Source organism: Poecilia formosa, unplaced genomic scaffold (assembly GCF_000485575.1).
Source record: "Poecilia formosa unplaced genomic scaffold, Poecilia_formosa-5.1.2 Scaffold448, whole genome shotgun sequence".
NCBI classification, from domain to species: Eukaryota; Metazoa; Chordata; class Actinopteri; order Cyprinodontiformes; family Poeciliidae; genus Poecilia; species Poecilia formosa.
This window is the reverse complement of record NW_006800387.1, coordinates 325,459-339,936: the sequence shown is the minus strand read 5'-3', so window position 1 is coordinate 339,936 and position 14,478 is coordinate 325,459. Positions and strand designations below refer to the sequence as shown.

The 14,478-nt window shown below is 39.7% G+C and overlaps 1 protein-coding gene across 3 annotated transcripts in view; it reads left to right on the top strand.

Moving 5' to 3' along the window:
* slc2a15a (solute carrier family 2 member 15a) overlaps window positions 1-6,882 on the top strand; it is an 18,989-nt gene extending 12,107 nt beyond the window's left edge. For all 3 annotated transcript variants that reach the window (XM_007577633.2, XM_016663838.1, XM_007577634.2), the window contains exons 8-12: window positions 2,179-2,289; window positions 2,717-2,818; window positions 3,435-3,510; window positions 4,801-4,928; window positions 5,855-6,882. In XM_007577633.2, the coding sequence (XP_007577695.1) occupies window positions 2,179-2,289; window positions 2,717-2,818; window positions 3,435-3,510; window positions 4,801-4,928; window positions 5,855-6,109 (672 nt within the window). In that variant the 3' untranslated portion in view covers window positions 6,110-6,882. The remainder of the gene's footprint in view (window positions 1-2,178; window positions 2,290-2,716; window positions 2,819-3,434; window positions 3,511-4,800; window positions 4,929-5,854) is intronic.
* The last annotated feature ends 7,596 nt before the right edge of the window (window positions 6,883-14,478 follow it).

Sequence of the window (14,478 nt, the reverse complement as noted above, 5' to 3'; positions counted from 1 at the left end):
TTCTTCATGGCAGGTTGGACTGTATAATTACAGTCTTTTCACTCCCAAAAAAATCTGATTTGTGCCACTTCCTTATACTGGATAGTTTTCAAAGGGTACAATGCAACAACAATCATGTTGTATTTTATCTGGCTTTCAGGTCACTAATGTGAGACATCCATCATAATTCTGCACCATAAGAAACCAGTCAGTAAATAAACACATAAACTGTAGCAGAAAATTATAATTCAGAATCAGTAAGTCTTTATTATCACTATATAGAAGCACAACGAAATGTCATTACAGTACCACCTTTCCAAAGACAAGACTAACGTACAGCACAAGACATAGGAAGACAGGTGCCTCAGCCTGCAGGCTCAGGCGTCCTCCTTTTATTAAATCAGATATGAACAAGATGAGGTGAGAGGTGGAGGTCTCGCACTAAATAATACACTACCTCATAGTGTAAAGGAGACAAAAACCTCTGCACAAGAAAAAGCCCCCTCCTTTGTAGACAATGTCATGGAGGCAGTGAGTTGAGGGGCGGTGTGTTTTATATGTGCGTGGATGTGTGTGTTTGCAAGTAAGTAAGCCCATGAACACTCCTCCAGAAGCCCCCCAGCCATGGTCCTTGACAAATGATGGAGCGTTTTATCAGCAGCCTTGGTAGCACTTTGGGTCAAGTCCACAGATGTCATGAGAAGGGTACGAGAGTGGGAGCAGAGTATCTTGTTAGAGTAACATCCAGGAGAATTTGAGCTAGCCCAGCCGTCCAAGGCCCAAACACAGGGGGAGACAGTTCAGATAACAATGATCGTTTTGTGTGAGCCCGACTCCGTTAATTCTTGCATCTGCCTCAGAGTCTCACTGGTGCATCTCAATGGCGACTCCCAAAACAGCCAAATTTTTGTTGTCCACTCCCTCCAAGCAAAGCTGGTGACTTCCTCAAAGTTTTCAGGCACAACCACTGCGACTCTCTGAGCGTTCGCTCCTCTGCAGGCTCCCTCGTGCATGTTCCCTTGTGCACGCTCCGTCGTGCACACTCCCTTGTGCACGTTCCCTCGTGCACGCCTTCAACATCATAGACAGACAATATGGACAGACACTTCCACTTCCCCCAGGAATCCATTATCCAACTGCATGTGTCCCGTCAGGACAAGAAGGCTATCCTTTCCAGTTTTCTTGTCCCAGAAAATGTGTGTTGAGAGACCAACTGAGAGACTAATTTGCAATTTGGAAGATATGCAAAGAGAGACTCCAAGAAAGAGCACAGGATATAGAGCTAAAGCAGGGTGGCTGAGATTGTACATATACAACCTCAGCCAGTTACAAACCCTTCTGGTGGGTTTGTAACTGTACACTTCCTCACCAGCCTCTTTATTCCACCCCAAACAGACTTCTCCACAGATGTTGCAATCAGTGCTCTACAGAGGTCATTGTTCTTCCTTGGTCTTGCTGTGATCTTGAGACAGTACTGGTAGCTCCCATTTCTGACTAACTTTAAAATCCATCCATAGACAGCAGCTTCGACTATTATGTCTGTAAATGGTGCACTGCTGTGTGACACTATTTTCTTCTTTGTCAGCCAGACGAAGTTCCATCATTCAGTAGTATGACCACGCACGCACGCACGCACGCACGCACGCACGCACGCACGCACGGACAAACACAAAAATATGATCGAAAATTGGATTTGAGCATCAACACCTGCTGTGTAAACACAGCCAAAGGGAGCAGAAGGGCTAATCACAGGTGAGTGGATGCAGCAAAGGGAAGAGAGCAGGCAGAGGCAAATGGGAGAATCAGAAACAAGATTAAGAAAAATCTAGTTCTTTTTGTAAAGAGTAGTGAGTTTATGATCCTGTTAAAAAATGTTTTACCCCTCATATTTGAAAAAAAAAAAAGAAAATCATGCAAATTGCTAATTAATATATATGCTTGTCATGGTATCAATATATGTATAACAACATCAACCTTGTGTGATCACGTACGTGATAGATGTATGTAGGCAGCTGGTCCTCTAATCATCATCCTCATTGTCTTTTTGCACCAAATGCACCACATGTTCTGAGTCAGTTTCAAATCTCTACAAGCTGCTTCATCTTTAACTGTTGCACCCATTCTGTACTTTAAAAAGTTATGTGGTATTTATCCAACTGGACATTCAGAGTTGAAGTTCCTTTCTCTCTGCCCTGGCAGATCTGGTTCTACACGAACGACATCTTTAAGAACGCCGGCATCCCAGTTCCAGAGATCCAGTATACGACAGCAGGGACAGGAATCATAGAGATCATCGCTGGGCTCATCGGGGTAAGAGTACAATAATGAGACATGCTGTGATAGAGCCGGTATGATGACTTCTTTTATGTGTTGTTTCTTTAAGACTTGATTCTCTTGGACGAGTCTGTGCTGTTTTACATTTCCTACAGATGTTGCTTGTATGAAACATTTTAAATTTCTTATGGATAAACTGTGTTGGTGAAAAGATAATGAAATCTACATTGAAATACTAGAACATATCAGGGTACGAGTACCTTTTAAATGAGAAAAGCCTCAGTATTTTTTGCTAGATTAGATAGAAACGATATATTCTACTCCTACTTCTAACAACAAGAACAATAGCAACAACTGTAGATAATTTCATTTATATAAAAAAAAGGCAGCCATTTACCCCGACTGTGTTCTTTTACATATATATGGTATGTAACATGGCTGACACGAGGTGTGTATTTCTTAGTGTTTCACTATAGAGAAGGTGGGAAGGAGGCATCTCATGATTGGGGGTTTCACCATGATGGGGATCTGCAGCGCTGGAATCACATTAGCCCTCATTCTACAGGTGTGTTCACAGAGTCATCTGCACAGCAGTGACCATCCAGCTTTTATGGGTATATTACAAAGAAAACTCTAAATGTGAGAAAAGACCCTACGGATGTTACATGTTATGCTAAACCGAATGTTTTAGTAGAGGCACTACATAGACGTTTTGTTTGAGCGTCCACAGATACCTTCGTTGTGAAAAGCTCAAGGAGACAACATAAGCGCCTCCTTCATGAACATGCCAGGAATTTCTTTGGTTATGATGTTCTATAGTTTTGTTTTTTTTCTTTCCAAAGTTCTAGTTGATATTGCAAAATATATGTGATTTTAAGTTGGAAGCTGGGCATCATCTACATAATTCAGTTCACTTGTAAACATGTTACACCAATTCGTAACACATCAAAGGACTTGGGGTTTGAGAAGACAAGAGTACGCACACAAAAAAAAAAAAAAAAAACACAGAAGCACCAATCTACTTTCTGTGTTAAAAAAAAAAAAAAAAAACACAGAAGCACCAATCTACTTTCTGTGTTAGATAACAAGTAAAGTGTTGATGACAGAATAAACCTGGACTGCAGTAGTTCGCTCTGGTCACAGATAAACTCATGAAATCATGCTGTTTGTTCTCCTCACAGGTAAAGTTACTGTTTATGCGCTACGTCAGTGTCTGCTGTGTGGTTGGCATCATTGCTGGCTTCTGCATCGGACCAGGCAAGTTTGACACACTTTCATTCAGACATAATAATAAAAACAAATTGAGTTAAGAGTGAGAATCAGAGTCCTGACTAATGGAAACTTTGACATGTGAGGTGGGAAACCAACAACAGAGTGAGAGGACAACGCAATGTGAAAATAAACTCATAATATTTTGAGAATAAAGTCATGCGAGAGTGAAGTTGAAATGATCCGAGAATAAAGTTGTAATATTTCGAGAATAGTCGTAACATTGAAAGAATAAAGTCGTAAAATCATGACTTTACTCTCATAGTGCTGCTTTATTCTCGTAATGCCATGACTTGATTACTTTAATTCTGATTATTCTTCTTTTATTATTTTTGTTTTGTTAGTGTGGAACCTACTACTCCTTTGTCATTTTGTTGTGGGGTTGAAAAAGAAAGTATTTCTAAGCGCTTTAGCGCCTCCCAGTGGGCAAAAAGTGTGAGTGACAATATTAGTTGAAGTGTCAAACTACAATAAAGAAATTGGGAAGTTTAATTATGTCTGAAATGATTCTCAATGAAAGGATAATTCAGATTTTCTTTTCTGTAATTTTGTATTTAACAAGCCAATCCACTTTTTCTCCACTTGTAGTGATTACCAAGAAAATAAACAAAACTTGGCCAGTTAACAGATCACTGTTGACACTGGCTTTAAGAGAAGAAAGCACTTCATCCACATGTTGTGGAGCTCCAAAAAAATATTCACAATAGATTTATGAAAAGTCAAAAAGCAAGCAGAATGTTTAACACGTGTTATTCCAATCGCAATAAGACCGCTAGCGCTCAAGACTTACAGGATTTTTCTCATTGAATCAAAACACTTTTAGATTTCAAGGTTTCCCCCGGCTAAGCCCAGTGGTTGACAGTCATTCATCCAGCGACCCGTCGTGTTTTTGAGCTAAAAAATGTTTAAAGTTGACAGGAAATTTGAAAATATCACTTGATAATTATGTGTTATTGGAAGACTGGAAGATGGATACTTGAACACTAACTACAAATTTTTAAAAAAGAAATGCAAACAATTAAAAAACAAACAAACAAATAATCAATGCTTAGCCTAGTGGGGGCACAAATAAAGCCTGTTGACCCACCAGGCTTATAATTAATTGAGGGAAACCCTGGATTTCATTTATATTGTTGATAAAATAATCACAACCTTTCACTGCATTTCTGTTCTGACCAGAATATTATTTTCCAATAAATTCACACGTTTGTTGTTCTTATACTGACTCACAGGAAGTAAATCGATTTTTGGATCCACTTTTTTTTGTCTGCGTTGCAGCTGGGGTTCCCTTCCTGATCACAGCAGAACTGTTCAAACAGTCCCATCGTCCTGCTGCCTACATCATAGGAGGCTCCTTGAACTGGCTCTCTAATTTCACCGTGGGCTTTGTCTTCCCCTTCCTACAGGTGATCACTGTTCATCCTCATCATGTGTTCCTGATGAACACGTATTCCAGCGTATTCTGGAGCGTATTGATGCTATTGATGCATATTGATGCTGGTCTAATTACTGCTTAGAGTAATTGAGGCTCTGATTCACGTGAGCACATTGATACTTCAGTGGTACAGTCACTTCTTGCCTTCTGCTTTAAGATGCTATCTAAATAAAAAAAATCTACTGCAGAATCTGTAGCATATTACAAAAGTATCCATTCTTTTTTTTTTGTTTTACTTTTTCCCCCTACCTTGTGACATGTGAACTTCAGTGTGATTTGGAGGAACATAAACGACATAAGTGGAATAACCAGAAAATTTCAGAAGTGCTAAATAGTCTAATTAAGTTGGTTGGGGGAAACAAAACATTGTTTAAGGTAATTGTGCAAGGTGTAGGTGTAATGAATGAACCTTTATGTCAAAATGTTTTACTTTGAAGCTTATCTCTGGTTACATTTTTATGTAAATTCAATTAGTGATCCAAAATCAATCAATCCATCCATTAATCTATTGCCACCGCTATGTTTTATAATGGGAATCCAGTTTTCTGATCCCCATTATACTAGCAGTGTTGGGTTTCTACCACACACAGCTGGTTGCCAAATGTTTTATTTGATTATATCAGAGAATTGAATGCTGTATACTAAATGCATACTGCACAGATGTCATCTGATATTTTTACATTTTGTACTACAATGTGTTGATCTGTCACACGAACCCGTAAGATGAAATAGAATGACAAAAAGTAAAAAGAGATACTTTTTCAAGGCGCAGCACAACCTGATGTATGCATTATGAAAATCTGACTTGTTTTTTTTTTTTTTNTTTTTTTTTTTTTTGGTCCAGGCACTCTAACATGAAAACTCATCTCTTTGTTCTCGTGTCTCTTCCACTGTCAGATGTCTGCCGGCTCCTATTGCTACCTGGTGTTTGCCACAGTTTGTTTTTCGGTCGCCATCTACGTTTACATTGTAATCCCAGAGACGAAAAACAAGACCTTCATGGAGATCAGCAGGATGTTCTCCAAGAAGGAGTCAATCCTGGAGACTCGGGGTCTGTTCCACGTTGACCAGCTGAAGCTGAAGAAGATGAACGGATACGGCGGTTTGGAGCACACATCGCTGGAGTTCGACAGCTCCTCCTCTGTACCGTAACTCAGGTTTAGGTTCTGTGAAGAATTGATTCTCCTCACCAAGCCACCCGTCATTAGCCCTCTGTGGTCTTTCCCTTCTCTTCGGCACTTTGATATTTACAACTTCTGTTAAACTCTGGGCTCAAAGCCCAGTTTAGTTTTTCCAGTTCTATTATATGTGCTCGGTAACTTTCACATTGTTCCTGTATTTTGTCTTAGCTGCACCTCAGAGTGACGGTTTCACATGTCAACACAACAACCACTGACTGGCAGATCCGGATGGAAGAGTGTAAGCTTATATAGCAGAGACATTTAACAGTTTGAGACCTTGTTTATCTTGTGAAACTCAAGCGTGTATTCGTTATAAAGTTATATTAGTCATTAACAGTCAGTTGACCAAATTAAACAAGTGGAGCTCCCAGTTTTTAATTCATGCTGATTTTCCTGACATAAGAAAACTACAGAGCCCCCTAGAGGACATGGAGGATTTTTTTTTCTTTTGCGTTCTCAGGTTTTCACTGAGGCTCTTTAAAATGACATTTGTGACTATATGCAAAATAGACCAGCAAATATTGCAGTAAGAATATTGCAAGGTAACACAAAATTAAAAATTTCCCCCTAAGGGGCTCCGTAGAAAACAACAGTGTGGTTGTTTTGTCTTTTGCTTTGGGTGTGATCTACTGACTGTGTTGGTAAAAAGGTGCTGAAACGTATCTTTAAATTTAATTGTACATGTTCATAGTTCTTGAACTGTTGAAATGGAACAACCTGAATTAAATGGTATGTGGTACTGTAGTTTATTTGTGTCAGTAGTGTAACAGGAGTCTTCATCGGTGTTTCCAGATATCCTAGAAGAATGCAGGTGAAACTTGGAGTATTACATTTGATCATTACACTGGCCAACAGCCAAAACATTGTCTGGGGTTTTTCAACCATTTTAGGGTCATTGTGATGTGCCGAATCCAAAAATCACATTGGTTTTGCTCAATCTGGTCAACTTTCTGAGCAATGGAGCAACATGAGCATCAAAATGCACGACTTGTTCTCACATCTGGATCGGTTTCCTGAGAATCAGCGAGAGACGAGCAGGAGGAGAGATTACATCAGGACAGAAAACAGACGGAGAATTTTATACAATGAAGACGTAATATTCAGTTCACACATACTTACCCTTATAAGTGTTTGTTATTGAATTTACAGAAATCCAAGTGAGTAACATTTAATTCATACACTGTTGGAAAACAATTTATTTATTTATTGGAGGAGGAGGAAGAGTAGGAACCACTAAAAAAAGTGCCAGCTACATGTGCAGTGTGCAGAATTTAATTGGTATTATGTCTTTCCGTAGAATTATATTAGCCTCTTAAAAATCAAATGATTGTGTGTTTTTATATCTTAAAATAATCTTACAGTGTGTTATTTTCCCTTTATGCCATACTAGGTTAGTAACATAGCTTTGTGTAAAGTATAGATATTTCAGCTTCCCACATTGCATTTTTCTTTATATATATTTTAGACATGTTCTATGAAAAAAAAATCACAAATAGGCACATTTTCCATGAAGGAGTCTACTATAGTTTTGTCTTGCAATCCTACGTTTAAGTTCAGAAAGACTGAATGTTGAAGTTAAATCAATTGTTAAAAAAAACAAAAACAAACAACAAAAAATTCAACTTCAGACTACAAACATCCACATACCAGTGTTTTCTTCCGTTACATTACATGTGGTGGATTTTCAAGCTCACCTCCTTGATGTCTCCAGACTCCACGCTTTGTAATGTTTCAGTTTTTCGTGCTGTTCGGTTGATTCTTTAGCTCTACATCTTCAAGAGGTTTAACAGGTTAGTGTTACGTTCACTTGTGTTTTCGTCTAATTTCTAACATCACAAGCAAACCTGTTTATTTCAGCTCATTCGGCCCTCAGAATACTTGCCTGTGTTCTCTCCTGTTCTTTGTGTCTCTGGGCCACCAGTGATGATGTTTAAATGCACCGACACGTATCTGAGAAAAGCGACACCCATTTGCTACCAGCTGTAAGCGTTTATGAGTCAGAGTGTTACAACTTGGCCGGCCTGATCTTCAACTTTTAGCACCGCGCTGCTGCCACACAGAGAGTTTTCTGCTCCTCATCAAACCTCACTCAGTAGTACAACCCACCTGCCTGGAAGCTGGAAGTGCCACCACTTAGGAACTGTACACACAGGAAGGGTTTTTTTGTTGTTGTTTTATTAGAAAACCAGAACATTTTGACAGGTTTTGCCCCGACATGTGAACACGTGTTGACCGCTGGAGAGACAGTCAACAGCACCTCTCATCACCCCATTAGGGATAATGGTGTCAGGAAATGGACGGACGGACGGACGGACGGACGGACGGATGGATGGATGGATGGAAACTAAAGGAATGAACTGAGATCAAACAGAAACAAAACTGACCTGATACTGTATATAGTAGCACTGTAGCGTGCACACATTGAGTGATAATTTGATAAAATTGTATGATAATATGATAATTTGATAACGATTACTGTCACTGCTTCTTTGCAGCAATGACAGTAAAGTGACTGGATACAGATAATCTCTCCCTAAATGCACTATGCATGGTTGGCATCAGCATCATCAACACTGGATCAGTGTCTGTAGCAAGTGTATATCACCGGTATATGTGATTAATTTGAATAAACTTTGATCATTTTAGCATTGTGGATACATGGAAAGTTAATCTGCAACTTTCCAGATTAACTTTGACTGTACAGCTCGGTTTATGTACATTGCAGAAACCGCCACTAGAGGTCACTTTTCATGCACTGATGAGGGCCTGATGTCCCCAACCACAAAACGTGAGTCTGTTTCATCTGACCACATGAGACAGTCTGCAGTATAAACTTTCTAGGGCTCGCATTATTTGTCTGAGGGTCAACAAAGCCGTACCTGTGACCTCTTCTGTTTACTTTTTTCAATAGAAAACAAAGCGCTGATGTGTTGTTAGATTGTCGTACAGTTTTCAAAAACCAGAAAACAATAAACGACCAATACGCAGGTCAATACACAAGATGTCCTTCAAGGGTCTGTGCCTTTCTTTAGTGCAGAGGGAGTTTACCATGAAGCCTATTTGAAGTCATTGTGCCCTTCAGCAGCTCATTGTATACTAGACCCTCATCTCAACAAGCAGCAACAGTTCGCAACTACCTGTAATGGTGGCTGTCCTATCAAGACTCAAAAGGGAGAGCCAAGAGTTTGCCCCTATGAATAACAATGCAGCAGTTTCCCAGTTGCGACCCCTATGTTTGGTCCCTGAGGGACATAGTCTATTGACCTTTGGTAGACTCTTCACAGTTCAAATACACACACAAAAAAATCTTAGTTTCTCCAGATTCTAATAATGGTTGGCAGAGCTTTAGCATAAATCAGGATGTTAAGGTTATTCTTCATAGTCTTAATTAGAGGTAATGTTACTGGGAGGTAAACGTTTAAAACAGCAACCTGCTCTTTTTTGGTTAGAAGAATTACTAACATGTTCAGTCTTTAATAAAACTTTTGTGGAAAGTTGTCATAAAATAGATGTTCCAGTAATTGTCATTATCTAAGTTTCTTCAGAAAGTTGTTGTGGACCCTGATGCCTCTGGACTCTTGTAGGCGTCGGTATTACGACGCTCCTGAAGAAGGTTGTGACTGAAAACACCCAGCTGTTGCATTAAGGGCTGCGTGTGGTTGAGCCGAACCGCCAGAATCAGTTGCCATTGTCGCAGTTGCGTGACGAAAACTGCGTCCTTTTGTTCTCGGTCTCAAGTCGTCTGCTCCTTCTTGTCACAACCTCTCTGTATGGAAACCCATCGTGTGATTGGTCTGAATTTCTTGGGTGTGTACATATATGTTGAAGGAAATGCTACTCAACCTCCAGGAGTGGCTGTTCTATCTGTGCAAGGTAGGACAGACTGTCGAGTGGCAGAGATATTCAGAACACCGTTTTTTTGAGGATCAGTTTTCTTAGAGGACGTTGAGGGTTGATCATAAGGTTCTTCATTTTATGATGAATTCAGTGCACAGTGACCTCCAGAGGTTTCAGATCAGTCCCCAAAACAAAACCAGCTTTTGTTATCAGTTTCTTGAGTTTTTTGGGGTTTTTTAAAGTCCTGCTACCCCAATAGGTGATGGTAAAAGAAACTGCGCTCTCTACAGATGTATAGAAGATCTGCAGCATCTGGCTGCAACCGCTGAAGGACCTAAACTTCCTCAGCAAAAACACTCCGCTCTGCTTTCAGTTTTCACCGTTAGCCAGCCGTCACAAGAAATTCACTGTATGGCGCCCACTGCTAAATCCAAGACTGTTTCTCTCTTGAAATCACTGCAGTCACATCTTTTCTAAGTGTAATGAACAGAAATATAATCTTTCCAACTCCAAGCTTCATTTGTATGGATGTGGAGTCTTACTCTCATTTCTCTTTCTTACAGCTTTGAAACAGCAGCAGGTGTAGCTAATGCATTGAGAAAAATTAGGCAACAGGAAAGAGCAGTGGGACAGAAAAAAAACAGATGTCAGGAAATACATTACACTACAGTGATACTGGGATTTCCAGAAAAAAAAAGAGGTATAAATTTTCTCCACTGATGACTCATTTTGTAAGCTGGAGGAATCTGTGACCTCAAAGGTGTGTTGTGTTTTGAGCCGACTGGGAAACTGAAACCACTAAGTGCAGCAGATGTAGCTGAAATAGTAGCACTTCAAGGCAGAATGACAACACACACACACACACACACACACACACACACACACACAGGCACAGTCTGTTAAAGCCTAAAAGTCGGAACTCATGTCCGACTCAAAAAATACATCCCATAAGTGCTGGAACCAAAAGATCAAATAAAGCTGTATACTTGGACTGCAAATTAATATTTGACTCATTAATTCTGCAACATAGCTGTAAGAACAAACAGCTCGGATCTGTGTGGACAGAGGTGTGTTTAGCTAGGTTGGTGCAGCCCGGTCCACGTAGAGGTCAATGCACAGTGACCATCTGCAACCTGTCATTTCAGTGGCGGCCACATTCTGGATCTGGCCCGGAAGATACAGCTGTAAGATTATGAGGTTGACCAAGGACAAACTCGAATCCAACAGCCTGTCACAGACTGCTGTGTTGATTTAAGACGTCCAGTTCAACTATGTGAAAATGTGCAACACCCAAGGCTACACCTGGCCGAGCCTTCAGAGCTCACCGTCAGGCTGGCCTACCTTCAAACATAAACATCTCGGAATTTTTTTGGATTCAAGTTTACATTTTACAAGCTTAGTTTTTATGATTGCATTAAAAAAACAAAAAACTTTTATTTAGGATTGAAAAGTTTCAGAACCATGCACCCCTCAGAAGGACGTGTTGACAAGACTGACTGACTGAGTCAGTATGCACCTGCAGAGAGGCTGTGTATTCACAGTGTCACCTGGTCGACTTTAAAATCCTGGAATTTCTTATCTGCAATAAACAAAATCTGTAGATGTTTAGCAGGAATGCAGACATTTCCTCTGTAGCAGGTTTTCTTTACGCCTTGAATGTTGTCTCCAATGTTTTGTATGACACTAAAGTTAGTGTCATACAAAACATTGGGGTTTTGTTTTTCTGTCACAACAATAACATACATGGATTAATGGATGGATAACCTGCAAGAAATCACCTGGTTGTGTCATTCCTTTTGTTTCTGCTTTACAAAGCACATTGAATGGTTGTGCTAATGTTCTCCTGTTGCTGGTTAACATCCCCTCAAAGACAACAATAATACATTTAAAGAGACATCATGTGCCCCATCTTTGACTGACCAACAGCGTCCTTCCCCTCTGGCTCTAGACCACGTTCTTTTTTCCTATTCCAGCTCAGTGTGTCTCAACTAGTGTTTTCCTCTTAGAGAAGCAAAGACATCTCATAACAATTTGTCTAAATCACAGCGCAAGCCCAGCGTAATGAGCAGTCCGCCACAGTTATGCTGATTACAGCATCAGGACTGACTCGTCGACCACAAAAATAACTGCTGGAAGCTGGGACAGTGGGTAGGAAGACAGTAAGACAGAGTAAGTAGAGGTACATAAAAAAATAAGACAAATATGTTGCAGAAATGTTTCCCAAGAGGGCGCCGGAAAGCAAATTATTGAGTGGATGTTATTTGCCACCATACCTACGCCATTTATCCATGGACATGCTGTAATTCAAATAGCTGTTCTAGTTTTTTGACACAAATGAAGCACTATTTAGGAGGCCTAAACGTATACAAAAACTCATCAAACTTTACCCAAAATTGTCCCAAGTCAAATTCTTGTATTTTGATGACATTAAAAATAGGCCTGGTCAAACAACTCTACAGCACCTCCTAATGTGAGACTGGTAAAATGTACCGATCTGAAATTTGGTACATAGGTAGAACCCACTTAAACAAGGAAAAGGGAGTCTTGGAGGTAAGCCCTAAACACAACAGGAAGGTGGACATTCTGGGCCAAAGGGTCATTTTTAACCATCTTTCAGTTTTCATACATGTTGAACTTTACTAAACTTCTAGGGATTTTGTACCATATGGCTCATATTTGGTCAATATGACATTGGTGATTAAAAATGATCAAAAGATTGAGTTTTTGTGCATGCTGAAGGGGCGTGGCCAGGCCTCAAAATTTGCTGTCTCACCATAAATTTAAAAACGTCATAACTTTCACATAGAAATGCCTGACATCATCAGGCATGATATCAGGAAGTCATTTTTTTCCCATGGAAACTTCTATATGTGTGGCTTTCTTGAATTAATCATCATCATTTTGTGACAGGAGACAGGTAACATGTTGGTCTTACTTGTTTTAAAGCCCGCAGACTTTACTCTGGAGTATGCGACAGTGTCGGCATTGTGAAGTCAGACAATGCCCAAGAAAACTCTTGATGACTTTTGAGGAAACATAAACTGTGGACTGAAAGGTGGATGTGGAAGGTGTTTCTTCTGTTAAACCTGGGATAGAACCAACACTCTGTCTCAGCAAAAGAACATACCTAGCAGTCAAACATGGTGGTGGTAGTGCCATGCTGTGGGGGATGCAGGTACTCACACAACTTGCTGCACTTAATGGAACCATGAATTCTGCTTTCTGGAAGAAAATTATAAAGGAAAACAACTTGCCATCACAATCCAAAGCACAACAGCTAGAGATGCTGCGGCCTGGCCCATAACCAGACATTTCACACTTAAATATTCTCCAGGGTGTCTGAATTGTTTTAACAATTCTGCAAAAAAAAAAAAAAAAAAAAAAGAAAAGAAAAAAAAAAAAGGTGGATCAAAAATGAATAAATATAGTTTTTCTTCAAAGCACAGAGTTAATTGGAAAAACATTGAGATCAGGAAATAAATAAGCTGCAGTCAGGAAACAGGAAGAGAAAACAATATAAAAAGACAAGCAGAGTGTTAACACACGGCAGAAGATGAGAGGGCGAGGATGAGGAGAGACAGGACGAAGAGCTGAAATGAAACAGGAGGAAAGTCTAGAGACACAGACAAGGCCAGACAGCAGACTGCCTGAATAAAAACACATAACCACACACATCCTATGCTGTCGCTGTCAAACACACAAACCAGTCGACATCGGCTATTTTAGCTATGTATGCCATGTTCCAACTGTTCCCTTCCTACTGACGCAAAACAAAGACACACACTTCCACCTAAAATCGCTCAGGTGCTTTTGACTCACTGTGCCAACTTGAAAGTACCGAGAATCTAATGTTTCAACTCTCTGATTTCTTTAAATACAAAAATCAGTCTACTAAACATTGTTCATAGAATCATTCAAGTAAAAGTAAAAAAATATATATATACACAGTGCAGTAAAACTGCACTCTTTTTGTCGTTGTGTCCAAAACATTACTCAGGTCTACATAAGTAGTTCACCATTGTTTGTCCTTTTAGATGCTATTGAAAACAACAGGTGTGTGGGAGGAACCGGAACACAGAATTTTATATTTAAATTTGCATCACCAGGTGCAAGTAAACGGACGGCTTTCTTGTTTGTATTGTACTGCTGTTATTTCTTTTAAGTAACTTTCTGAGCCGCCTTGCATTAAATGTTTTATGTCAATTATTACGCAGATTTACTTATGTAGATCATTTATCTGCAAATCAATTAGATTAATAATCTCATTTCTGTTTCTCTGTTTAGATTTAGTGTTTGATTTGACCCGTTTTCTAACGGTGCAGTCTAATGAAGTGCAGGTATGCTGCCGATTCTATATAAAAACCAGGAAGATCTGGCTACAGGAGATCGATTGATGCCAGAAAACAAAACTGTCAAAGAATATAATTTACTTCAAGAACATCGAACAGATGACTGACGTTAATTTCTGATCACATCCTCTGACGACTCTCCCCTCCATACCCT